Raw genomic sequence first — 27,978 nt, 5'->3', positions numbered from 1 at the left:
AAAAAAATCATTTTGTGTCTCAAAGGAATTGTCCTTTTTCCAGCGTCTTTGACCATGGCTACAGGTGAGACACCAGTCATGATGACCTCATCCTGCATCATCTCATCGTCAGTCCTCATGAATTTTACACCGCAACAAAACAACACATCGTTTGTAAACCTTACACAACAAAAGCTTTCGTCATAAAAGTTCTATACGTCACATTAAAGAAATAAAACTTTATCATAATTTTTTTTGGTGACATGTCATGAAATGACATAGTGTCATGTTCACGAATGTAATACAATATTCAGTTAGGGTCTCGTTTCTTTACGGGTGGATGCGGTCTGGAGTCCTTCCCCTTCCCAGTGTACCTCGCGCCAAATCCGCCCTCCATGTTGAAAAAATGACGATATTCCTGTAGAGTTCGTGTTTGCTTTTAATTTACTGCGGATTTACTCCTTTTCCGTGGACAACATGAGCTGGGGGAAAGAGTTGTGGGTAAGTGTACTCATTATTTGTGAATCCTAGTCCTAGATCGTCACGATTTCTGTTAAAGTATGCCCCAAAATCGACTCGTACTTGACAGGCACGGTCGAATGGTTCAAAAGGACTCAAACTTTGACGGCACGATGTTAGTCTCGAAAATTTCCTGTCGAGAGAAAGTCCCTCTCCTGTCCTTATATTCAGCACAGCCGGTTCACCACCCCTGCCCTGACCAAACCTGCGGCTCGACCAAGCCACAGGTTGTCTGTTTTGACTCCAGCCGGTGTTTTCGCAGGTCACCTCTCAGTGTAAACACTCTGCATATTTAGATAGCAGACGAGATGTTTAACCGGCCGGGCTCCCAACCTTTGGGTTCCCCATTAGCAAGTCTTCGCCAAATCGCCTACAGCGTCTTGGCATTCTGTAGGAGCTGTCCAAGACGTCAAGGACTGGTTTGGACATTAGAAAGGATAGGAATCCAGCTTCTGGACAACTCCACAGGGACAGACGATGTCATCGAAATTCAATAAGCAGTGTCCCAGCAACAACCCGCTGACGGGGGTAACACCCTCTTTCTGATGCAAAATAACTCGCCAGGCAGCATATATCTTCCAGCTGTCCTCTTCTCACTTTAAACAAAAATTCCAGCACACTGACAGGTTCGAACTGCCATTTGGTTTGCCAGAGAGCTAGATGTATTGTGTTGATGTTACTCGGTTGGTTTAGTGAGGTATTTAATCTAGATTTATAAGGAAGGAAACATGTAATGTATCTTGGCACTGACCAAACAACAGAACACCTGTTAATGTATTTTATTACCAATACCTGTATGGTTACCTATTAGATCCTCAGATGTCCTTCGGTGTTGCCTTGAAATGCCCCATCTTCCACTGTTTGACCTACTTAACCTTGACTTTAAATCTTACCAAGGCCAACCTAAGCCTGGATAGTGTAGCTTGGTTCAGCAACCCTTGTGGTACAACACAACAATGGCTTGTTTATTTGAAGTACTTGGGTTGCTGCATTTGGCTATTTAAAGGCCTCATGCCATTGCCATAAAACACACATGGCTTTGTTGTATAGTTCAGTCGAAAATAAAAGCAGAGAAGCAACATTTGTTTGTACTGCAAATGTGATATTCTTTCTTTCACATTTGTTACAATTCAAAGCTAGATAATCTTTACACTTGCTGCATGGAATGTAGGTGTTAAAATTGGGTACTTTGTATTTAAAATCCCGAGGTGAATAAAGCACTGGTACACGATACATAAAAAAAGTAAAAGTAAAAGAGGAAGAACATAGGAAACACAGCTTTGTTCTATTTCCAAAGGTGTTTGTAAACTTCAAGGGAAAATTCCCCTTGCATTTGTCACAGCACAGGATGTTAGAAGAATTTGAGGAAGTCACTGGTAATTCCACTGTCAGTGGTTGCATGGTTACCCATTCTGGAGGAAGTGACTATGCAGCCTGCAAGGCTTCCCTTCCTCTGTAACAGGTAGTACCCCCCTCCCTCTGTGTGTAGCCTGTGGTTACATCAAGCAACATGTCTAGACTATCAGTAAAATGGGAGGGATAGAGGCACAGTAGCTTCCTGTCCTGTACACCAGGATTACTGACAGGAAAACCCGGGTAGATATTATGGTATACAGATAGGGATATGTTGGTAATACATTTACAAGTATAGCAGATTTGTTGTCTGATTCATTTCATGCACAACTGCATGTATAATCTCTTATCAGAAGATACATGTACTTGTATCATCAGTATAGTCACAGTTATGGAATACTATAGTATCAAAACATAACCAGTACTCTTTGGTATGACAATGGAGAAATCTGTGTCATGTGAATTCATTGATGTATCAATGCACTTGGAACTGAATACTAGTACATGTAGTTCTTTTGCGTGAAACTCTAAAAGTAATTGTCTGTTTAAGCCACTGACAAGGCAATTTTATGTGCAATGTCTCGTCTTCGTTATACCTTACTGTTACTTCAAGAAGCCATCAGGAACTAGAACAACAAGACTCATTCTTATCAATTATGAAGCTTCCCACTCAGATTTGTGTGTGTGTGAATCATTCCAAAGTGTTCAGGGCATTTCTAAATTGGTACAATGTGATGAAAGGCTGTAAAATTGTGGTCTGGGTCCTTCCTGATCAAAGTGAGATTAGAGGCAGGACGTGTACACTGTGCAGTACCTGCCCCAGGCAACTCTTGCAAGGTCAAGCTATTTGCTTCAGTGAGTAGATCATATATTTGTCATTTTATCACTATCAGGAAGTGAAGTTATGGTACTTGTAGTCAGAGCACAACTGTACATTGTAAATGCATTTACAACACTGTCATAGTTGTAACAACGACATTGTTGCAATTGCAAATGTATGTCTTGGTCAAAATGCTAATTATTTGACTACCAACAAAGAAGGAATGACTCATGTATCACTGATTTCAAGCAATGTCTGTGTGGAATCAAAAAGTGAAAAGGACATGTAGAAAAACAATTGGGTTTCCACAGAATAAAGTCAGTCCCCTATATTATATATAATCGCATGATAGATAGGGTATCCTGCATTCATGGCCTCACAATGACATGCACACCTAAACGCCCCAGGCACTTATGAAGAGGTATTTAAAGTAAATCATGTTTGTATCTATCAGTATCATTGAGGAAGTAGATATTCTTGTAAATGGAACAAAAGTCAGGACGATTGTAAGGTTGGGTTGATAACTTTGACCTAAACTGTTACCATGTCACTTTTAATTGACTGCCAACATAGACATGATAGATGGGGTAGTTTTGATATCATCATTCAGAAATGTGTGTAATGTATTTGACTCAAACTGCAGAAAAGTAAGCAAGAAGGAAATCATTCCATTTTACTAATCTTGTGTATAATGTAACATCACCCAACATGTGCCTCTTTGCACTGAGATGTAATTTACCATCATGGGGACCAAGTGTTTTCTTTAATGATTAAGCGATTGGTCATACTTTGATCCCCTATCCCATAGGATATCTCAGATGTCAGGACCTTTGCTTGAGAAGGTACATGTAATCTTAGTGTTTATTGATAGCCCTTTAACCTACTTATCCTAGTGAGATGTTAGTAATGTATGGTAGGTTAAGTTGGTTCTTTATGGAGAAAAGTCCTTGTTTTCAGTGCAGGGATGTTGTCACTTACACAAATTTACTGTAATCTGAAACAAGGGTTCCCTGCTGTTGAAGACTGTAGGTCATGCTGGCTCAAGCAAGCCAGGATTAGGATCATGTGTGCAACATGGAAGTCATTTATTGCAGGTAGTGCCTGTTGAGATGTTATTCATGCATATGCAAAAATATGTAACACAAACAGCGAAAACTGTCTCTTAATAGTATAGAAAGGTCAAGATTTATGTAACATCTGGTCTACGAAAATAGAATTGACTTCTTTGAATTTGATAGACACCTTAATGAATATAACTTATAAGAGAGCCTACATGGGGTCTTGACAATGCTTTGTGCTAAATTCAGAAAGTCGATTATGTAGCCATCTTGCTATGAATTAGAGCTACAGGGAGAAAAGCTCTCCCTACAAATTGCGGTAAATCAAAATAAGTTGCCTTCCCCGTATAGAAAATGGGACGTGCAGGCCCCCATGTAAGACACTAACATAACAATGCATGTACATGTACAGTCAAACTTGTCCATCCAACCAACTCTATCCCACAACCAACTGTTGTCAACAACCACATTCAGACAGTCCCGTCCGATTTTACATAGCAAGTGAACTCTTTCAAGCAACCAACTGCAGGCTTCAACCAGCAACCACTTCCTCATGGGCCACAGGGGTCATAATGTGTAGATTTTACACTCCATTCAACAACAAAATGATTGACAGCGGCAATCAGTCCAGCAAGCTTTACAATAAAAGATTCTACAGTCGACGGCAAGCTTGTGTTTATGTAGCAAGAAATGTAGAACAAAGTGAATTCAAATGTAGCAACAAATGTAGAACAATGGAGACACGAATCTCAATGTAAACATTAATTGTAAGTATAACAAAGGTTTTGTACATGTACCCAAAAAATCTTTTGTTATGTTAACGTTTATTGGCAATGTAATCGACAGTGCATTGTAGTCTTATAGACAACAACAGTTTAGTTTGTTTTTTCTTGTATATACTGTATTTCTTCACTTGTCTTGTAATTTTATATGCATAACAGGCAGATAAGCCCTGTACGTGCAAAGTATTTATGCAGCCTCATTTATGCCCACATAATCAGCAAACCGACCCGAGTTTTATCCAACAGCCAACTCCAGTCAACAACCACATTTCCTTGGTCCCTTGACTGGTTGTTGGATGCAAGTTTGACTGTACTTGTATCTATTGTAAATGAATTCTCAATTCAGGTCAAGGCCTGTTGTATAGGTCACAGGTTCCTCTCCCTCAGTAGCTGGACCTTCCACAGGAACCAAGGGAAGGATATAACATCAAAGTGTGCCAAGATAAAGAGATGATGTTAGAGCAAGAAAGGATGCAAGAAAAGATAAACATCTGGATCAGATAGATCTATCTACATGTAAACACCCTGTAAATGCTCAGAAATAAAATGTATCAGTACATTTAAGTCTTCTGGCATATCAAGAGTGCTAGCATGAATACTTAATGTAAGTGGGTATCAAAGTCTATCAAATTAGATAAAAGAAATTTTGGCCATAAACCAATAAAAGAATATCCACATGGCATTGATGATAGATTCAAATTACCAAGTATGATCAGGCTCATCAAATATGCAAGAGAGAATTAATGTTAGGTCTTGAAAGCATATTTGATTAACTGATTATAATCCAATCATTGTTTATTGTCGTTGGTGATTCTGTTAGTGTTAGTAAATGATACGCCCTGTTCCTGTAGCTATTTTTGACCGCTTATTTGAAATGTTATATGTTATGTCATTCCTTTATCTATGGGGTCTTTGTAAGGCCAATGCCTCTTATGGATGCTATATCCCCATACTTATCTATGGTAAGGCCTAATATGGCTATCCTGGTGGTATCCTCTGTCAGGATATGTTCTCCCAGCTCCCTGACCCTGGAACCAATACAAACTTTGCATCAAAAGGGTACCTCAGTAGGGAGAAGGTTAAAATACCGTCTGACAACTGGAATAATGCCAAGTGTTGAATGTTCGTGTGTGGTAGACTCATAGAGGATCAAGTATGAATAGCTGTGGATATGCATGAGGAGTCAAGTTCACTCTAGGAAACAGCCAAAGTTAATCTTTTGAAAAAATATACATCATGCTTCATGCATCAGATGCTGACCACAGTTGTATCACAAATGCCAACACAATCATTTCTGTTCAAGCACAACATAGAAAGATTAACTTATGTGCTGATGGTATTCTGTATTGATACAGTATAATAATAAGAAGAGAAAGAGCCAAAGATATCATATTTCTGTAGGGCAACACTATGATACTTTATTTATTCATTTATTTATTGCACTTCTCCATAAAAATGAAGGCATGACGGAACAGGTGTACCCCCACAGGGGTCACCTTTTCAAGGCCTCCATGCCGAAATAGTTATTTTGTTTCGGAATGATGATAATCATTTTCAGGTTATCTTTTGTTTTCTGTAGTTCTGTTCTGTTATATATCATCAGTCATATTTCGTATATGGCCAATGTTATTTATTTAGATTCTACAGCAGGTATCAAAATCTAGAACATACAGTTACGTCACTGCGTGGAATGGTGTTTCATCACCCATTGTTGTCTTATGTATCACACATTCCTCCCATTATTCAGCAGGATTACTGTATCATGTATGTACAATGTAAACAGCACCGACATGCCCAAATCCACTGCTCCTATCCATGCCACCCAAAATGGCTGATGGCCAGACTTGATAACAAGCTTAATGTCTTGTGTCCTCTTATCCTGCTACAGAAATCCATTACTTTGTATTCAGCCTGCGCCTACAGTACATCCCAGTGGAAAGAGACTGATTCAATTATTGGACTTTCATTTGATGGCATCCTGTGTGAATAACATTCCAGGACCTCCCCTGTTACTGGATTTTAGCTCCGGAAAAATACATTTCTCTTTTATAAGCCTCCTGGGCCATAGGCAATGTATCAAAATCTAGAAGTCAATACTTCAATCAAAACATTACCACGGTGGCACCACACTGGTATAAAGGTGATTGTTGATATTTTGAAAACAGGCTGTCTCTCAAGATGATCGTAGAAGGCGCTCTCGGTTGTCGTAATTAGATTTTTTATGCGCCGTGAGTTGATTTGCCGACAAAGTTGTGTCGCTGATAAATGACCGTCGCACCATCGCTGTCTGGTATGTCTGAACCTGCGACCCTGTCATTTATATACTGATAACACTGATGGTATATAGATATATTAATATAAACTTATGATGATATGCTCTTAAGAATCTTAGATATTTAAGAATGATATACAAGTATCCTAGAGACCAAGGGGAAAATCAGAAAACTGTATAGAGAGAAGATTATTCTTACTTCTGGTAAAGAAAAAACTGAAAGGATGAAACTTGTGATTTTTACAGTTGGCTGGCCTATTTAACATGAGCTGAAAACCTTCCCCCATCAATTATACACATATAAATCAATACATACTAATGATAGACAACCTGCTGTTAAGCATGATACTGCTTTCATACTGCTTTCTAAAGAAATGAATTATTTGAGTCAATGGCTGCATATCTACACTATTTATCAAATGTACATGTAGTTTGAAATTCACAAATAAATCAAGTGTATAACAATATGTAGACAATGTTAGTTTCTGGCATGTCAACTTCTTGTCTTGAAATTAGTAGACAAAAACATTGTTCAAAGTTAGCAATGCTGCAGTATTACTATTAGATTTAAGTGTTTTTCTCGTCTGTTTTGTTCCAGGATCAGTATCACAGAATCCAGAAGCAGACGCAGGACGGGGTCGAGTTCTGTGAAAGGTACTGCCAGTTTGTCAGGGACCGCTGCAGTATTGAACTGGAGTATGCCAAAAAGCTCAGGTAAGGCCTGGCATTCAATAGATATGTAATGTAGTCTTCAATACTGTAAATCTTGAAATGTTCATGGTAGTTTTATTTCATAGGTTTTGAAGTGACGTCTCCACCGTGAATTCATAAAACCGCAAAGATGAGTGTCCAATGTATATTTACTGATTGTTTCAGCAGCAAATTTTAAACACAGCAAAAATCCTCGCTTTTCACTCCTACCGCAAAAGAAAGTCCCTGCACAAATGAATGAAGTTACATTGCTCTTATGATTATTGCCCATACCTTTCCATACTTTTATGGCAGAAAATTTCCCTTGCATGACCACGCATGAAGTTTGAAATGAAATTGATTATTTCCCTTGACTATTAATCTACTACATGTAAGAAATGTATGATCGTTTTAGAATTTTGTAGAGACCTTTAAAAGTCACTTGTTGAAAATGGTATCGCAAAAGTTGAATATCGGGGTCTGAAATGGCAGGGGAATTTAACCATTATGCAGTTATAACCTGAAAGGTGATCAGAATTCTGCTTGTGTCATTAGGGTATTCAGTCAATTATCTGCTTGGGTTGTGATCCAGAAATGTGACTGATATGTCGGAATTGATTTAGGGGGCACATGCCCTTTTCTTATGTTCAGTTTTGTATTATCTGTACAACACGGTACATAGCCAATCAAACTTTAGTACAAAGTCAGGATTTATTAGCTGTGTTTCGTTCAATTTTGTTCATTCATACAGATTTCTATGTCACGTATGAAAACTATGATTATGAGAACTTCAGAAGAGAAGGTTATCTATATGGTTTGTGTCACCAATATCCTACAAATCTTTTTTTTAAAGACATTAATAGGTATTGGGTGAAGGTTCACAACTCCTATGTTGTTTTCCATGTCCATTATAATTAACATAAGAACTGCTGAAACTGTGCTTTAGGATTTAGCATTTGTCAGAAGACAGAACTTGTCACTGAAGGTGAACTTACATAGCCCCTTCTAATTTGTGTTGTTGGCAGTTTTGCTCCAGTTGAAATTCTGTTCATCTTTCTTTGTCTAGGACCAAAATTTACAACTAGACTGTAGATAAGTCATTTTTTGAAAACCTCCTACAAGTTTTTTAGCCCTTATGTGTGCAGAAATCTGTATTTGATTGATCAGCACAGTTTGACAGGCTGATCCCCTCTTGTCAAATTAGGGAAATGAGTCCATAAAGGTTTGAATACTGCAGAGGTGAACAAATCTAGCTTGTCTCATGGGTATATTAGAGAGCAGGCTTTCACACAAGTGGGGCTAATAGGATAGCTGAAGACTGACATTGATATGCTTGGTAGATTCACTTACTGAGGTTTTAGCTGGACCATTACAGTTTTGAAAAGTATGATATTATGAGATATGTATGTGTAACCTGGTTATTCTGTGTTGCTCAACTTTGTGGTGCTGTTTGATTCCTAAGGTTGTGTCAAAAGAATTATTGTAATCACGAAATTCAACAGTCTTTATTTTTACTTTGGTAGATGTCCTTTCCTTGTTAGATGTATGCCAGATAAAATGTCAATATCCCATTCATAAATGATATAGCTATGATAATGTAAGCAGTAATGACGGCTCACCTCAGTGGAAGAACTGAAAAGCGATGAAGATGATGATGATGATGAAGCAGTGATGCTGAAATATGGCTCACTGAAGTAGCCGTTTGGCTACCAATTCTCTGTTGGTTACGGGATTAGGCAGCAGGGAGAAGTTTAATCTTGGGTTGTAATAATATAGAACCATAATTGTGATGGTAAAGTAAAAAAAAATTCAGTCTTTTGCCATGCTGGCCTAAAAGACCACCTTGCATCCCCCATAGTTCATCGGCTGCCTAGACTGATGAGGTCCCATATAACACATCCACCTGTCAATGTGTACTTTAGAAAAGAGAGCTTTTCTCCCAGTGGGATATCTCAGTAATAAACAGGATCGAAGCCATTACCAAATCAACCCCCCTCCCCCTAGAGAGGGTGACATCATACTGACTCAGTAACATCAAGGACAGGAAGTAGAACTTCCTGTGAACTCATGTTTACCAAGTCAGGGCTCAAAAAATACTTCTTTCTATGTTCACTAATATGTGATTCATGTTAGCAAGCCAGTATTCTTCCATCTTACCAAGATGCAAGTCACATAATGTATTTTTTTTTAAATTGTTGTGCTCTAAGTCAGGGAGAGAAAAAGCAACCCACTACCTGCAATTTGCAGAAAAAATTCAAGATCAAATCAAAGATGTCAAGCAATCACAACATTGTGCACTGAAAGAATTGTGAGCTTGATATCACAAATTGCAGGAAACAGAAAATAAGTTAGGTTACCTCTAGTTGACTTTTTTTCTTCAATTCTAATAAACTGACAAGCATGTTCATGTTGTTATCGGCCTAAAAGACTGTACCAGGTACTACCATTTAGTGTAATAATTTTTGATAGATGTCTGAAAGATATGGCTAATTTTTTCTACCTGTAAAATAAGTCAGTAGTTCTTTTGTACCTTATGCACACATTAGATTCAGTAAACAGATTTACATTTAAGGTTCATGGTACATATGATTCTATGAAATATGTATGTCACATAACGTTTAGGACAATTAACATGTAAATGGAACAGGGCTAGCATTTATATTTTAGATAACATCTCAACTGTCTCAAAGGTCATTTATACCCCTGGCAAATTATGGCAGTCGTTAGGTTTAGAAATGAATGTATTATTATATGGGTAATGGTGACATTTCAATACATGGACGTAATATATCACACTAGTACATTTTGAATTTGATAGCAGAGCAGTTTTGGATGGAAAAATGATCAGTCAGGAGAAATATGTGATCAGAAAAATTGATAAATGATCCATAACAGTTTAGGACATAGGAGATGTTAATTGGATAGAAAGGAGAAGGATGAAGAAAACATGAAAATAAGTTCCTTGCTTACCTACTTTATTATATTGTATTTCATCAAATAAGCACATTGTGGGAATGTGAGTTTTAAAAGATGATTTTACAAACTGAACAGCAGTGAATATACGTTGTACAATTATCAGTGGCTTTTTGTTGTTGTATCAAGATGTATATCTCTGACTTTTCACAATCTCAAATGCATGTCATCTTCCAGGAGCTTGGTAAAGAAATATCAACCGAAGAAGAAAGATGAGGATGACTACAAGTACTCATCATACAAGGCGTTTGCCAGCACGCTTAACGAGGTTAACGACATCGCGGGGCAGCACGAGGTCATCGCTGAGAACCTCTTGTCAAACGTCGTCAAAGAAATAGCTTCTCTTGTCACTCAAATAAAAGCAGAAAAGAAAAAGGTAAGCAGGTAAACTTGTACCTGAAAGTCATGTTAGAAGGGAAATACAATAACTGAAGTAAAGTAAAGTTGAGGGTTCAACTTTAAAGATATTAGCAATTTTGTATGTGTGTTTGAAATTGTTATCATGTATCTGTGAGCATGCAAACAGCTTACAAGAACATGCACATACATTGATGAAGGTTAGACATCCAGATGATATTGGAACATGCACATACCATTATGGCTGATTGTCATTATCTTGAGATCTTGTGTATCGGATGAGGCCATTCTATAAACTGAGACAATAGAAGTTAAATTTCCTTGTTAAAGGTGTCAGTGGTGTATTTTGTATGTCTGAAGGTGTTTGATTTTATTTTATTTTCCAGCATGTAACAGAAGGCAATGGTCTGGAGAGCAAGTATGAGTCTGCACTCAAGGACCTAGAAAAGGTAGGTGTCTATGTTCTACCTGAACCGCTATAAATGTTTGGTACCTTGCGTATCAACATAAGACTCAATTCCATTCAAGTGGACATAACCATGACATGTTTGTTCTGAGGGTGAGTTTTGCTGTTTGAGTGAGGCAGATGATTTTTTGCACATCTTAAGTTTTTGTAATTCTATTGTGATAATCAGTAAAATATTTCTATGTCATGTCAACTACTTGTGAAATAAATGATTTAGCAATCTCATTGCCGTGTATCTATAGTTACCCCTTCTAGTATTGCAATAAGATTACAAACAGCAATCTGTCTTCATTTTCAGGCAAAGAAAAATTATGAGAAGCATTTCAGAGAAGCGGAGCGGGCACAGGGGCAGTACGAGAAGCTAGACAGCGATAATAACGTCACAAAAGCTGATGTGGAAAAGGTGAGCATCCTCAGCATTTGCACATGTTTCAGTCCTTAAAGTGTCAATGCCAAAGACTTTTAACTGTTTGCCCTCCAACACAGCTGGACATTTACCTGATGTTTGAAGGGTTCAAACATAGCTTGGTAAGAGAAGACTTGACGAAAAGAATAAATGATTGACAAACTTTGTAAATGCTTCACCTGCACAGCTTTAGTATAAGAGGAAGCCAGGAACAAGCAATCAAATACTCTTGTTGAATGCTGAATGACGAGCCAGCTTTCTAGGGTTTTTGTACAATTTGATTTGAAAGGAAATATACTTCTGCTTCCTCTAATACTCAGTAATGAATTACTATAATACATTCAAACCCACCATGTCAAAGTGGAACTTGTTACATTTGAGTTGACATCCTATGTTGTTTTTCGACAGTTTGCCGCCAAATGGAGAACTCGCTAGAAATATAAACAATGGCATGGTGTCACATGTACTTGGCACTGTGTGGTACAAATTGCTCTTTAAACATGTGTGCTATTGCCGTGTCTGTCTCATGGCAATGTATATGCCATCTGTTAGCTACATGTTACTATTGGAAAGCATCCTAAAAGTTCAGAATGTTATGGGATGAAGTGTTTTACACACTACTGGTTCCTCAGTCCTTGCCAAGCTTGCTGAAGGCCACGAACCTTTTCTTTTGCCAAATTTGCTGTTGTCCGTCCAGTGCCAACTTGGCTTAGAAACTAGGATCTCCTGTTTCTGGTGGGAGTGCTGTCACCACCAAACAAAGGTGGTTGGAATGTTGTCAAATCACTGGAGGTGACTGTTTGTGGGAGCTTTGGAACTCTGGCAAGCGTTTATACACAAACTTTGAGGTTATGCTGTGATTTGAATTCAAGTTCAACTTACATAGCATAGTCCCCGTGCATAATTCTTTGTCCTTACCCGAGCTCTTGCCAAAGTTGCACACAGAATCAAAAAATATAACCTTACGAATCTTTTAAAGAACTGCTTACTGTGGTAGTTTTCATTTGGGCCTATTTGGCACAGTAGAACTTGGATCCAACTTACAAATTTGAAATTTACATGATGGGGTGCAGAACTTTTTGCAAACTTAATGTTGGACTGTCTTTGGAGGTAAATTTGAATGTCAAAAATTCAGTCATTATTTTACCATGTACACAGAAATCCTTCCACCATGAATTCTATATGTAGTATAAGAAAGGGGGCACACTAGAATATGCATTGTGCATTCAGGACAAGGAGCTACATTTGTACGAACAATATTTCCTTTGGTATATTGCTACTCAGTCATTGCATGTACATCCAAGTTCAAAAGTTTTACAGGTTGGTGAGGATTCAGACCCTTGTTTCTATATGTAGCACAAGTTTTGCTGACACAGTTCTCTATCCTTGTGTTCCTGCAGGCCCGTTTAACCGCTCAACAGAAAACCCAGACCAGTGACCAATGTAAGAATGAATATGCGGCCCAGCTACAGCAGACTAATAAGTACCAGAGTGACCACTATTCTACATACATGCCTGCAGTCTTTCAGGTTAGTTACGTCACGTATGTACTTATTCGCTATTGAAACAATTCTTCAGTACAGTAGTCATACGAGGGAGACATATTTGTGGTGTCATGAAAATCAAGCTGTTGTTTTTTTCAACTGGAAGATGAACATGAAAACAGTTTAAGAGCAAAGTTTTGTCCATAGTTTAAAAGATTGAACATAGTCAGATGCAAGTTTTCCTCCCAGCCCAGATGTTTCCATGATGTCCTCTTCCTAAAAGTTAACTTGAGAAATGTCCAATGACCAAGGAAATAAATTTGTGTGGCTTAAGAGCCATTGAATTAAGTCTGAAAGATGTCAGTATGCTTTTATGCTTCCTTTTTTATTAACTTTGATTATGTAAGAATCGATAGATACAAAATACACTTTACAGTGAATTTCACATCTACAGCTTAGTTTTTGGCAAAGTAGTTCCCTCAGCATTGCCACAATCTATCAATATTTATGAGGTTTTTTCATGTGCCTGTTCGTTTTGCTTCATTTTATAGCAACTCCAAGAAATGGACGAGCAGAGAATAACCAGGATGGGGGAGGTCATGGCCAAGTTTGCGGAGACGCAGAGACAGGTCATCCCCATCATCGGCAGATGTCTGGACGGGATCACCAACGCTGCCAACAGTATCAACCCTCAACAGGTAGGGGGCGCTGCTAAGCCTTCTACACCTTCTGATCTAGCCTAGCATCCGTCCTGTTCTAGATCAGTTTGCTTGTTTGATTGCTTCCCTACAGAATAGACTTAGGCTAATAAACTTACACTGCTGTTGTTAAGTGGCACAGTACAAGCAGGTTGTGTCAAGTCATGCCAGTCAAGTATGAAGATGCTGCTATGGATGGAACTATACTGAAGTTTGAGTAACTTTTTCTTTGGGTATACTGAAGTGATTTTAAGTCTTGAAGCCTATGTATGCTGCAGTCTTAAGTGATGTATCTTTGCAGACTAGGATCTGTAAAACTACAATTTTTTGTGCTTCTTCCAGGATTCCCAACTTGTCATCTCTCGCTACAAATCTGGCTATGTCCCGCCCGGAGATTATCCTTTTGACGACTTGAGCGCCAACGGGGGCAACCTGCCAAAAGTACCGTCTCAGGAGAGCATACGACCAGGCACAGAGAGGAAAAAGACCAAAACCAGAGACATGCTCAAGGGCCTGTTTGTAACATCAAAGGCAAAACCTGTATGTACCTCATGTTGTCTTGTGAATACGTTTAAGAATGGCTGATATGCATGTTGTGATTAATACTGTTGAACTGTAATTTTTTTTCTTAAAACTCTTTTTCAGTTTTTGCTATGTTTATTTTTTTTAGTTTATTTTCCATTGCATGCTAATAATTACTAAGTCTTGTACACTGCCTGCAACAATAACCAAATGGATGTGTCTTAAATTGCTTGTGTGCATGTCTTTGTGTGCATGCACATGTATATGTACAATGTATCTAACAGTGTAGTAGCATCTTCAAAATCCCACTCCATCAAGATGCTAAAATTACAACAAAAGGTAAAGTTTACACCTTCATGTGTACACACAAAAATGCACACACTCATGTAAAGAAGCATGTCAGGACTGATGACAGCTATGTTGAGATAAGAGTTTAGCCCTAATAAGATGGACCTGAAAGAAAGATCAGATTTGGTACATTTGTAACACAACTTTCCTTCCAACCCAACCTTCCAGTCTGATCTGGAGAGCATGCCCCCAGAGCAGAGAAAGAAACACATCCAGAAAGAGTTAGAGAAACTAGAGAAGGAAGTGAAGAAAAAGACTGACGAGAGAGACGCTATGACCAGAATGAGAGAGCTCTACACACAGAACCCACAGCTGGGGGATGCCTCCAGTATCCAGGCCCAGCTAGAAGAAAACGGGAAAGAATTAGACAGGTTACGGCAAGATCTACATAAATGGGAGGTAAGCAAGAAAAGTGGCCTGTTTGCAAATATGGTCTGGCATCTTTTCTTTTGAAGAAACTGAATGTCATGTTCAAAAGGTAGTCGTTCAACAAAACTCACGTCAAGTTAAAACTGGATTGTTTTCTTTGTTAACTGCTAAGGTTAAAAACTTCCCGAAGTCATATATAGCTGCAATGTCTTTGAAGCAACCAGGAGACTGATAAGATTTGATATGATACAAATATATTCTGTTCTTGATATTCACTCTAAGTGGTAATAGTGTAAAAACACACCCTCAAAAGGAAGTTCCAAAATCATTCTTTTCAAGATTTTTTTTATTCCTGCATCTATGTAGAAAGGTTCTTAATTTACAGATGTCTCATATAGATGTTTTTGGCCATGTTTCATTGATTGTACTATCAGATAGTACTATTAGATAGTGTGGCATCAATGTTTAAGTAGCCAGACCTGTTGCCATTACTATCAATAAGTTGAAAGTAGCTGAGACTTAAGTTGTTTGTGTCAATGATTTTTCACTAGAGACAGCTCAAAGTTTAATGATAGACATTTTTCTGTGTCTTGAAATCTCACTTTATGGAAACAAACCATTTCATATCTTCATGCAGCTTCAAAAGTGAAGTTTTCTCATCTCCATATTGTTACCTCCAACTACATGTCTGTGTGTCTAGCAAGCAGTGTCGCTGTGTACAGAAAATTTACATGTGCACGTTTGTCCTGCCAGTGTCAGCTCAGAGTTGCTCCCATTGTCTTTTGCCTGTTGTCCCGTTCAAGAGACATGTTTGCCCTGTTCTTGTGTATTCTCTTGAGCAACCACTAAGAATGATGTCTGCTCAGTGCAACAACTACTTGTGTATTCATCCATTCCCTCAACCACTTTCCTAATCATAGATTCCCAGTGTGTTGTCATCAACCACCATACCATCTTAACCTATTGGTTAACCTTTTCCTTGCTGAAGTTACCTTTTGGTACCATCTCTATAGTGCTTACATGTTACTCAGCAGGGAGAAGGTTAATGCATAGCATCACTACTTGTGCTGTAACATGCCGCATGCTGGGTAGCAAACCTAACACTAAGTCTTGTAATGTCTGCGCTTTACGTCTCCATTGCCTCATCCCTGCACCACTCAAAACACACCCCTTTTACACAAACAGGGCTCAAAATACCCACCTTCAACCTGCACAGAAAGGAAAATACAATATTGCAGGAAAAGTATTTTGAGCCCTGGTAAGGAATGCCAGGACTTTAACTGTGTGTGTCCCTTGTTATCCCTGCATGTGCTCACCCGTTATCTTTCTCTGGTGCTACACAGAGGAGAAAGCAGAAGGTTCAACTGTGCATCAAGGTACCCGCTCTCCTAATGGTGTCGTTTCCCGTAGTAGTGTCACACGTGCTTCTGTAGGATGTACTCATCTTTATAACGATATTCATGGGGACTCAATAACTGCTTTGCTACTAGGGGACAGTTACTGATATTCATGGAAAATTGGCCTCTGTAGCTTTCTCTCACAAGGAATGCACCATATCTTATTTGGGCAGTTATACTATTTCTAGTTGAAAGTGTTTTTTTTCAACAGTTTCTCAACGTTTCGATAGAAGATTGTCACAGAAAAACTTAAAACTGAGTAGCACTGATAGAAAAATCATCTTCACACAAAGGTCAGCAGCAGAAAGCATCAAACTTCTTGTCCTTTGTAAGTTTGACCATGAATATCATGATAAGGATGAGTACAGTTAGTAGTCCTAATACCATTTCTGATGTGTGTTAGCTAGTTAGCTGCCACTGCTGTCTAGTTCACATCTAACATTAACACCTACATCCACCTACATGTACCTGCTTTCTGTCCCTAACAAATCTTGTACTGATTTTCATCTGTAAGAGATTTTACTGTAGAGTTACTGTGTATGATCTTGTGAAACAGTGTAGATGTCTTTTCAACCAAAGCTAAAGATCTTTGTATTTTGTGATCTTGTGCCAAAGATTTTTTTCTACAGAAGTGCTGTAAGTTACATATGATTAGTCTGATGTATTTTATGGAATGTTTAATCGGCTCATCCAAAAGCAAGAGCTACTTTTGTACATTCTCCACATTATTATGGAACATTGTAGTGTCTCTATATAGAGAACAGTGCATTATAGTAGTATCCAGTATTAGATTATTGTGTTGTTCATTCTTTGATTTTCATATTGTTCAGTAGAAACATGTTGTCTTGGTGTGTTTTATTTTCTGTGTTCCACTGTCTTGGCTAGAAGCTGACTAACAGCTGCATGCATGCCCTGTTAATGGCTAACTTTTATATTTGTGTTGTAACAGCATAACGCACTTTCCAGCAATGCTTTGCCTAACAGTGTTTAATTTGTAGATTGATCATTAACTACATGGTATAGTAGTGGTTCGCAAACAAGAAGTAAGCAGACACCAATGTATTTGTAGAGTAAGCAACAGCAAGTTAATATCTAATATTCAATGTTTTTATATCAATATGTATCATCAACATGTGCCAGGCTTCAAGTTCAACTCGTTTTCATGTTTTGTGTATGGTGCCTTATTTCAGAGGTACATGTATATGAATGTTACTGGTACATGCAACAACACTTTACACAGTGGTGAGTTCAGTGGATTTATTGAAGACATGTAATTGCATGTTTTTGACTGGTTTTTAGAATCTCCTGTCAGAAGCAGAAGGCACGCCCACCCTGCCCACCCCTCAGACCAACAGATCGGTCAGCCAAATCAGTAACCTGTCCACGGCCAGCTCCACCCTCTCTCCCAACGGTAACGCCATGTCCCCCAACAGTAGTGGAGCTTCCCCCAACAGACACAGCACCAGTGCCAGCTCTATCTCACCTATACAGAGGTGAGACACTTCTACAACACTGTGTTTTCACATGACATTATCGCTGTATCTGCTGCCCCCTTGGTGTCCCTATTTGCATTTTACTGAATCATAGCATCAAGTGTTTTTGCACATTTAAAGGTTTTCTGATACAATGTACATTCAAATAGTCATTTGTCTAATGAATGTGTATAGCTCAAAGAACAGATTACCAGAGGGATACTTAAAAAGCTTGTCAATATAACACAAAAACGCTGTGTATGCTAGAGCTATAATCCATTGAAATGCAAATAGAGACACCAACACGGCAGTCAGCACTTGCCTGCTTCATTGATATGGAAACTGAGTGAAAAAGGTCAATACTGTCATGTACTTGAATGAAAGTTCTTCTCTGTTGATAGGTAGTTACATGATCTAACTGCAAACTTTCTGTAAAACACAAACAACATTCCTGATAAAGGCTGTGAGATCGGATGAAAATTCCAAATGTGTCCAAATTTGTGTTGGACGGAAAGCTCAAGTTGGGCCATGACTGTGTAGTATTCCTCTTGTCAAAAAGGATGTCTATTAATGCACAACTTATCAGTCTTGTGTAGAGACTTTATGAAGGTCATGAACTGAATCTCACCTGTATCCATCTAGACCTCTCATTCCATCTATCAGTATCAGTAAGAAAAATGCAACTCAACTGCTGGCATGGTTTAGTTCCTTCTGCCTTCTTTTGTCATAGAGATTTCTTTAAGAAAGCCAATATACTAGAACATTTTGCATCAATAGCACATGCTGAAAAAATTGCTCCTCAGTAATCTGTGTTTCAACATAAATCAATTCTAGGATGTGCTGTCAGTGCATTGTTTTCACCTTTCTTTGATAAATGTAGAGCACATTTTCTTCATCTTTATGTATTTCTTCAACTGCTCCATTCTCATCTTTTCTCATCTTGTTCCCTCCTATCTCTCCCCCCTCCTACCCCCCAGGTTTACCCAAATGTTGTGTTTCCCCGTCCTGGGCCCCCCTCCTCCAACCCCCCAGGTTTCTAGGAGGAGAAAACGTGCCCAGCATCCCCCCATACGAGCCCAGCACATATCCCAGTGGGTTCCACACTTTTGACAGTTTGAAAACCCCAAAAAGTGTTACTAGAGTTGTGTGCTACCGGTACTAACAACCAATGTTCTCTGTCTGCAGTGTTTTGCAATGTTTGGTGTTGGTGGAAAGTTTCAACTTACAGCACTGTGCTTATGCATATACAAATGTACAGTCAAACTTGTACAAGTGACCACCTGGACACCAGGACAATATGACCACTTTTTGGTGGTCACTTAGATAATTTTCCCTGACACAAGCATTTAGCATCCTGTACATACTGACTACCTATCCACACAGACCAGATTTTATTGGTCTCCTGAGTGATCTGCTTGGGCAGGTTTGATTGTACAGTCAAACCTGCCCAAGGCGACCACCCGGCGGACCGAGCAAAAACGGTCGCGATGGACAGGTGGTCGCCATGAAGAGGATTCCACTGACATGTTTCCAGGTCGAGGTTTTCAAATACAGTACGTAAATGGATGGAAAATTATGTGAATTTAGACAGCATGAGCCCCACCAAGTTCAATTTCTCATTGACAGAAAGAGGCTACAAAAATTACATTTTCCGTTATCGTTGTAATAATTGTACACCGCTACATCGTGTACACATTTTCGTAATAATTTTGACTACAAAACAATGGTTGCCTCGATGATCGCACGTTAGATTAAATAGTACACACACACGCACATCATCGAAGTTTTAAGGCCTAAGACAAATCCTTAGAAAACACCTCGTGGCCCCAGCCTTTTTTGGGGCGCCGACCGCTAGATAAAAGGGTCAAAAAGTTTTCGATCTGACAACTAAAGATGAAAACGGAACGGTGATTTCGTCGCGCCGCGCCGCGCCGCCAAGCTCTATGCGACCGCACCAAAAGGTAAGTCAGTGTAGCAGAACGCCCAGCGTCCAATAAAGGTTTGTGAGATTCATGGAAATAAAAAGAAAATAAGAATATTAATTTTCGTCAATAACTAGAGTATTCGTAAATGCTCATACACAAAAGCATCGTGTTTTAGAAAGGTCAGCGGTACGCTAAATCCGGGCTATGCCAAATCCAAGATGGCGTCGGGACCGAGGAACAACATTTCTCGCCCGGTGTTTTGCCCGCCGCGAAGTCATTTTTCGGCGGAATTTAGTAAGACACAGACACATTTTTGTTGAAAATACAAGATATAGATAGTAATTTCTGTGAAATCTGACTTTTTGACGCCATGCACTACGTATTCCTTTTGAAAATTGATTTTAAACTGAACTTGCTTGAGTTGCGGTAAACTATAAGATTACGATAGGCACAACAACATCACAAACATTTGTCTTTACAGTGTTTATAGGGGGAACGTTTTATTAAAACACTTCATGGAGGAATCGATGCTATATCATTACTATTCCATATATTTTTGTCCTTATTTTGTCCTTCAAAATCTTGAAAACATTTCCGTGAAATCCGACAGCAAAATGATCCGATGTCACCACAAGCTTGAAAATTAGGCGGCCGCCATGGGCAGGGATTGTGCTCTATGCGGTCCCCATTCGTGGCGGTCGCGGTCGCGTTGGACGGGTGGTCGCCTTGGGCAGGCAGCTTAATGCTTGTGCCCATGGGGAAAATTTTCGGGACCGAGAAAAAGCGGTCGCCATGGCCAGGTGGTCGCGTTGAAAAGGTGGTCGCCTAGGCAGGTTTGACTGTACTTGTATCCATGTGTGTATTTGTGTTTGAGGGCATGTGTGCATTTTCTTGCTACACAATGGGTTTAACTTCAAGTTAACTTTGAACTGTTTGCGTTTGCTACAGCACATTTGACACTACATGTACCATAAGTGTAAATCTTGTTGCTGTAATTCAATTGTGATGCTATAAAGCCTGGCTTTGTTTGCAGAATTTGATATATTGCTGTACCGTATTTATGCATGTTGACAAGCGTTGTGTTGTAAACATGTTCTACTTGAAGATATCAAAAGTCTTTCAGACTGTGAAACAGTCAGGCAAGTTCTGTCATTTTCAAATGGCCACATGTCTAATGAAAATGTTGGGTTTGGATATACCCTGTTTGAATCAGACTTTAGGCCAATTTTGGCAACACCTCAGAGGTGGATCCTTGAACTGCTGATAAGATTTTTCTATTTTTTCAGCCCATCGATGAATGATGACTCATCCATCTACCACTCGGTTACGGAGCCTGCATCAGAAGAGAGTCTGAGCCGGGAGCCATCTAAGGGCCTCACCAGGACTGACTCCTTTGACGGGGAGGAAGCCGGGGAATACGATGAAGAACAAGCAATTGGAAGATGTCGAGCCTTGTATCCCTTTGAAAGTAGGTGCTAATTTTCTCATACTTATAGCTAACGATTTTGTCAACTTGTTTACTCAGTGTTTCTGGGTAGATTTTATTGACTTACTACTTACCCATGTCAAAGTGGTGTTGGCCACAGTTACTGGGTGTGGTAAAGAAATTTTACATTACAAACAGTGGAACAAAATTGAGTGTTCCATTCCTTGTTACTGTCTTTTCTTCACGTTTTTCTTAATTTCTCTAACATTCCCTCTTCACCTCCTTTTGTTTCTTTTCTGATTATCCTTACATTTACTTTGTTTCATTTATTTATTTTTGGTCCTGTTCTCACCTTGTTATCTTTTTTGTTTCCTTTTCTGTATATTATCTAAGGCTCTGACAGTGATGATAGTAATGGTTCTAACAGAGGTAGGCTTTGTCTAAATGTTTTTGGTTTTTGTTCTTTGGTACCCGCTATCCCTTTCTTTGCCTTTCTGTCTTTCTCTCTTCCTTTGTCTTTCTTTCTTTCACCTACATGTGTATGTGTGTTTTACTAACTTATTCCTACAATTTGTTAGCTTCTCTTTGTCTTTGCTATTATAACAAAGTGTGTACATGTGGACCCTTTTCCATTCACATCCTTGTATTTCTCTTGTTCCTTCTCATGTCTTTATCTGTCGCTCATTCTTTTATGTTGTGTGTGTGTGTGTCCTCTTCTACTCACATGTGGATAACTGTGTATAGACAGTGATGATGAGATTATCCCCAGTGTGAATATATTTGATGAGCCGAGACCAAGAAAGGATAGGCCACTGTACATATACTGTGGTAGAGATGGCACTGGTAGGAACCCTTCCTACTTTTGTTGGGATTGAATTCTTAGCTCAAATTACTGATTTAAAATGTTGTAACTAATGTAAGGACAGAGCCGTCTTCAATAATGGAGTTCATTAGAAAATCTGAGAAGCAAAAATCAACACAGCTAGAAAATGGCTTTGTATCTTTTAAATATATCATTACCCAGTAGTTTAAAAACACATCTTTGGTAATGTTCCATCTTTGTAAACCATTGTCCTCTTCCCACTTGTGTAATTTTGTTTTCACTGCGTTTCTCTTTTGCACTAAGTTCTTATGTCTCTTTTTAATATGTGTCTTTTCTAACTCTGTTGCACGATTTGATCCCCCTTGTAGTTCCTTGTTAAGAAATCCTATGTTGTTTCCTCTTAACCCTGTTCCTGCTGTGCTCTCATCCATACACCTAGTGTCTACAGCACATCTTGTCAGGGACAGGGTTAAGAACAACCTCTCTGACCTATGTTGTGTATGAATGTATCTTTGTTTTCCTCTGTGTCCCATGGAACTGACAAACAGACAGTGACATAGACTACACCACTGGCACCAGTGTTGTTGATGGGCCAGTTTCAGGGCAGGGAAAGTCACTACAGTCCTTTCAGGCTAGTTCTCCATTTGGTAGGTTTAGTATGAATTACAAGATGGGGTGTCCTTACTTGAACTAACACTTTATATCAACAGTTTTTTGCAGCATTTTCAGCCAATGTTTCATTGCTTTGATGTTATTTCACAATGCATTGCTTCTACATGTATATGTCTACTTCTTCCTATAAGGACCTTCCATCTAGGCCAATTGGCCTGTATAAAATCATTAGGATGATAGGCCGCCATGTAACAGCTATTTGGGGAGTTGGCAAAACGATATTGATTTTGTTTTGGATAGGATTTGTCAGCTAGCCAATCTGACCAGTTGGAATCAAAGCTACTGACAACAATAATAGAAAATAATATTTACTCAGTATGAATACATCTGTCATACATTTAATTCTATTTCATTCTATTCTTATCATTCTTTCCCTCTTAACGATTCACTGTTTCTTTGCTCGGCTTAACAAAGAGGGAGACATAGACATAACTGTGGGTACCAGTGTGGTTGGTAGTCCTGCCCCTAGACCAGAAAGACCTCTGTCATCTTTCACAAATAGTTTTGGGAATGGTATGTTTATACTTTGTAACTTCTCTGTCATTTCCTTTCATGATATTTTGCATGGTTTATGCAACAAAACATTGCCAAAAGTGATAAATCACTGATTTCTGTCAATTAGAAATGCCCCATGTTTTTTCTTTGCCTTAATACTGCCTGTTTCACTCTGTTTCATTTTTAGTCCCTTTACAGTCTTTAAAATTCTTTTTACTCAGAAAGACATGACAACTATTAGCATTAACAGTCTTTTTCACTATTCCTCCTCCTACTAAGAGGGTGACACAGATGTTGTCACAAATGATTCTCTTCAAGATGAACCTGTCCTCGATCAACAACAATCTCTGCCTTCTGTTCAAAGTAAACGTGAAGTCGGTATGTTCATACAGCATCCAGTGTCACCTCTTACAACTTTCGTCAACAATTTCCTGTTATTTCTTGTCATACATTCAGTATAATTGTAGATCAATGTCGGGTGCTTTGTGTTACATTTCTTTTCTGCAGTTTTGTCCTTTATTTTCCTGTTCTGTCACATGTTTTACCTGTATTCTCTGTGTGTGTGTGTCTGTCCCTCTCTCTGTGTCCTGATCATACAAGTCCCTGGGAATGTGACACCCATGGGTGATGGTGGTGGTGAGGGGTTGTCTGATGATGATGATGTATTTGATGAGGAGCCTGTACTTGGCAGGGGCAAGGTTCTGTACACTTTCCAAGGTAAAAAAACAGCTTATAGACAGTACTAACAAGTCATCACGGTAGCTAGCAGGTTCAGCTTACAGTACAGTATGTGAATGTTACAACGTTTAGTTCTGTGGTTTTATTTCAGCCGTAGTAGATGATATTTGAAAGACCACTTTTCCCAGTGTTTTCTCTGCCACTGCCTTGGTAAGGTTAAGTACCTTAAGTACGTACAAAAAAAAACTTACAAATAATCAAGCACATCTGTCAAGCTGAAGGAAATCTGCAAGAGTTTGGTTCTTTTTACAGTGACCATCCTGTCTGAACATCCTCCTGGGGAAACACTGTCTTCCTCTGTTATCTCCTCTGCAGACCTGCTTTACCTGTTGTACTTAATCAGGTGGTGTAACACATGACAAGATATTTTTGTTTCAGATTGACAGGTAAGAAAGGGTACTGAATATCCAAGTACTCAGGTCTTCTCTTGCTATTTGCATCTCAGCCACTCTGGCTAGAACCAAGTTTCTTCACTCTTTGGAAAAGAGTATAGCAAGGTCCCACATTACTGGAATGCTGAGTTAGAAGGTGTGTAAACTTCCTTTGGATGTCCTGCAGTCCTGTCAGTTTATATTTGTAACATCGACACTTGCATCCCTCCAGGTGACAGTGAAGGGACAATGTCCATCCAGGAAGGCGAGATTATCGACTTTCTCAGCGAGGACGACGGCGGTTGGACAAAGGCAAGAAGGCCGACCAACGGGGAGGTTGGCTACGTCCCCACGACATACCTAGAGGTGGAGTTTCGCTACTGACCTGCTGACGTGCAAGCATCTTGCACCAATACATTATATTTATAATCCACGACAGCTGTTATATATGCGACACACTGCTCTGTTATCGAAGCAAGGGGAGCTGCTTGCTAGTGTTGGATGTGTTGTTGTATATTTATCTGAAGTCTGAAGTATTACATTGGCTGGAACTTGATGTTCTTACCTATAACAACTGTACATGTTTGTACAATTAAATGTGTGTGTACATTCTCTGATGTATAGCATTGACATGTAAGACAGTGGCTTTGGAAGAGTACACCAGTCCAGAAGTAGTTGGCATTTGCTATTTGTGAAGATTAGCCAACGTGCATGGAGCATGAGCTGTTGAATGTAAATCACTTTTGCACAAACTCCTTAGATGTAGATGATTAGAGTTGAAACTGACAGATTTAATTCTAGATGTGCTAGAAATCTAGTCCTGAATCTCTTTGGTAGATACTTTGTACAAAATGTATGGCCACCATAGACTTCTTTCACAAGAATCATACTTAATGCAAAATTTTGCACGGTTCATTTTTTTGTCTAAGGATAGTTTAACAGATTTTAAGAGAAACCACCAACTATTTGAGACTACCCAGTCAGCAATTATCTTTCCCTTTGCAACAAGCAAATCAAGTGGAAATCTATGTCTTACCAGTAAAGCTCTTATCCTTTTGCAGCTTGTAGTCAGGTTTACCACTGGTAGCATGCTGACTCACTACTTGGTTGATTTTCGCTGCAAAGTGATAACTTATGTCTGACTGGTACATTCACAATCACAGCACAAACACTTTTCAACGATAGATTGATGGAAATTGAAATTAGAGCAAATGAAAGCCCAGAATATCTTCATTCTTGTAACAGATACTTGTACAATCTTTGTAATTCAAAGTGAAACTTCAACAGTGCATCACACAATATTCATACATAAATTAATACATTTCCCATCAGACTGTCATACATGATCAAATGTCTATAATTTTTCCAAATCTAAAAATCATTGCTAGAAGGCCTATCATTTTTTGTGCATAAAGTCACAATAGGAACAAGTTATGTATCCCTCAATAGATAAGTAATAATTTGATTAAGAACAGTTGGTAAATATTAGTATACATATGATACATATTAGCTTGAACTCCATATGATAACCCAAGCTGAAGAGGACAGTGTGAAAATCATATTAACATTGCTGTATATATTTTATGTAAACCTGTGATTGTGGAACAATATGAATCTAGCATAGCTGCTTCTGCGGGTTCTGTGCTGCTCTATCCTGTGGCCTTTTTCAATATGACTGTTGCATATCTGTAAGCTCCATGTAGCACTAGAGGCCACACCGATTCTTCTGGGAAATGCAGCTCTGCACCTCTCCCTCTACATTTATCCAGAAAAATAATATCAAAGAAATGAATGACTAATGTAATTGGTGTGGTCTAATGTATATCTTCCTGTAGACTGTAAGCAAGGAGGTTTTGCTGTAAGGCACCCTGTCTGGCTAGACTTCAAGCTTCACAAAGCTGTTTCATCAGCTACCTTTGCATTGCCCTTTTCACTGCGTACATATTTCATAAGAAAAGTGTTTTGTCTGAGGGACATTTGCATCCAGAACAGCATTTACATTGTACGTTTTAAGTACAGACCACGATATACAAATGTGATAGCCATGTAGTTGTGCTTGTAACCACTGAATTTATAAGTCCTGTTCTTATCTGCATTCATGAATTGTAAAACAGATTTTAATTGCTGTTCTAGTATAGCACCTACCTGTTGGTCCTTCAAAGAATATTTACAGTGTAGCCTCTATTGAAAATACATTACAATGCATTGATGGTTTGAGAGGTGCAATGAAATTCATTTACATATGAAAAAATCCTTATTGTTGTTGCTGGTTAGCCTTTGCAGGTAAACTGTAGTCTAAAATTCAGCCTTCTTCAGCTCCTGCAGTTGCTACCCTGCCATGAACTGACTTTGTTTTTGGACTAAAGCAGAAATGTCTGGCTCTCAGGCTATGATAACCTCCCTTTCTACATTACCATATATTATTTCTTTAGCATGAAATATTCTTTTTGCATGTATCTGATCCATGTTGGTTATTTTGTACGTAATCACAAAATGATATTTGTTGATTGGCTTGTTTTTTTTAATGCAATATGTATTTGGTACATATTCATCTATGTGTTCAGTTATTTGGTTTTTATATGAATTAACAATCAGTTTGTAGGAGTTGCTACACTGTATGGTCCTAAAAGCATATATTATGCTTGTACTACAATTTTGTCACTAGTTATATACCACATGCAATTGTAAAAAGAAATCACGATAATGCTTTGTGGAACAAAAATTATTTGGCAACCGATTATTAGAATAGCTTTGTTACACATAAAGTTTAATTTATGTACCATGCACAACAAAGTTGATATTTGCTGTATAAAATTATTACGCATGTTGGTAGTAAAACAGATATGTACAATGTCTCAAACAGCTGTTGATCCTTGTAGCCCTTGTACTGGAAATTTAGTAGTACTTTTTCGATTACATTTTGAAATACAATAAGGGTAACCCAACCTACACATCTCAATTTGTACATGTATTTTTTACAATACTACGGAGGACAAGTAACAACTCGACTCAGCTCATCCAACTTTTTTCAGTTTTGATAAATCATGCATGCTTATGTTGATATAAATATATTCGGTAAGTTTCACAGTGAGTCACAATGCCATGGATTTTACAGAGATGTATTCAAAGTAGCTTTGTTACTCTTCAGGAAAAGGACTGATACAAAGTTGTATGTGTAGTTAAGTCATATAGTTAGTCCTAGCTCTAGTATACTGCTATTGTTTAAGTAGTGATATTCTACATGAGGTATAGATTGCACTAATGCATGCAAACTGTTCCAATAATCAGTTAAGTAAGGGGTTTGAATATTTCATTACATTTTATACAGAGCATACATGTATGTATACTAAGGTGCTTGTTGATAGTTTTTTCCAGTCACATAAACCATGTAACTCAACAGTGTACAAGGGAATGTGATGGTTGAGCATGTGGTATAACACAAGGTAGCGCAACACACATGTAGTTATGGATGGCTAACCAAAATATCAGATTTTTTTGTATGATGTCTTGTAAATGAAAAAAGGATAGCCGGAGGGTGAATAAAGTTTGTGGAACTACTGTTA

At 38.6% G+C, this 27,978-nt stretch overlaps 1 protein-coding gene across 4 annotated transcripts; it reads left to right on the top strand.

Moving 5' to 3' along the window:
- The first annotated feature begins 331 nt into the window (after positions 1-331).
- LOC136441867 (formin-binding protein 1 homolog) lies at positions 332-27,978 on the top strand. Of its 4 annotated transcripts, XM_066438400.1 has the most exons (14): positions 332-480; positions 7,382-7,497; positions 10,624-10,822; positions 11,190-11,252; positions 11,568-11,672; positions 13,076-13,204; positions 13,711-13,857; positions 14,200-14,397; positions 14,896-15,126; positions 16,440-16,472; positions 17,793-17,986; positions 18,943-19,056; positions 21,177-21,358; positions 24,648-27,978. In XM_066438400.1, the coding sequence occupies exons 1-14, from the start codon at positions 457-459 to the stop codon at positions 24,797-24,799; spliced, it is 1,887 nt and encodes a 628-aa protein (XP_066294497.1). In that variant the 5' UTR covers positions 332-456; the 3' UTR covers positions 24,800-27,978. The 4 variants fall into 4 exon arrangements, with proteins under 4 accessions (XP_066294497.1, XP_066294498.1, XP_066294500.1 ...); XM_066438401.1 differs by lacking the exon at positions 16,440-16,472; XM_066438402.1 differs by lacking the exon at positions 18,943-19,056 and having other exon boundaries at positions 334-480.

The sequence above is a fragment of the Branchiostoma lanceolatum genome, chromosome 9, assembly GCF_035083965.1.
Source record: "Branchiostoma lanceolatum isolate klBraLanc5 chromosome 9, klBraLanc5.hap2, whole genome shotgun sequence".
Taxonomy (NCBI): Eukaryota; Metazoa; Chordata; class Leptocardii; order Amphioxiformes; family Branchiostomatidae; genus Branchiostoma; species Branchiostoma lanceolatum.
This window is presented reverse-complemented; position numbering and strand designations above follow the sequence as displayed.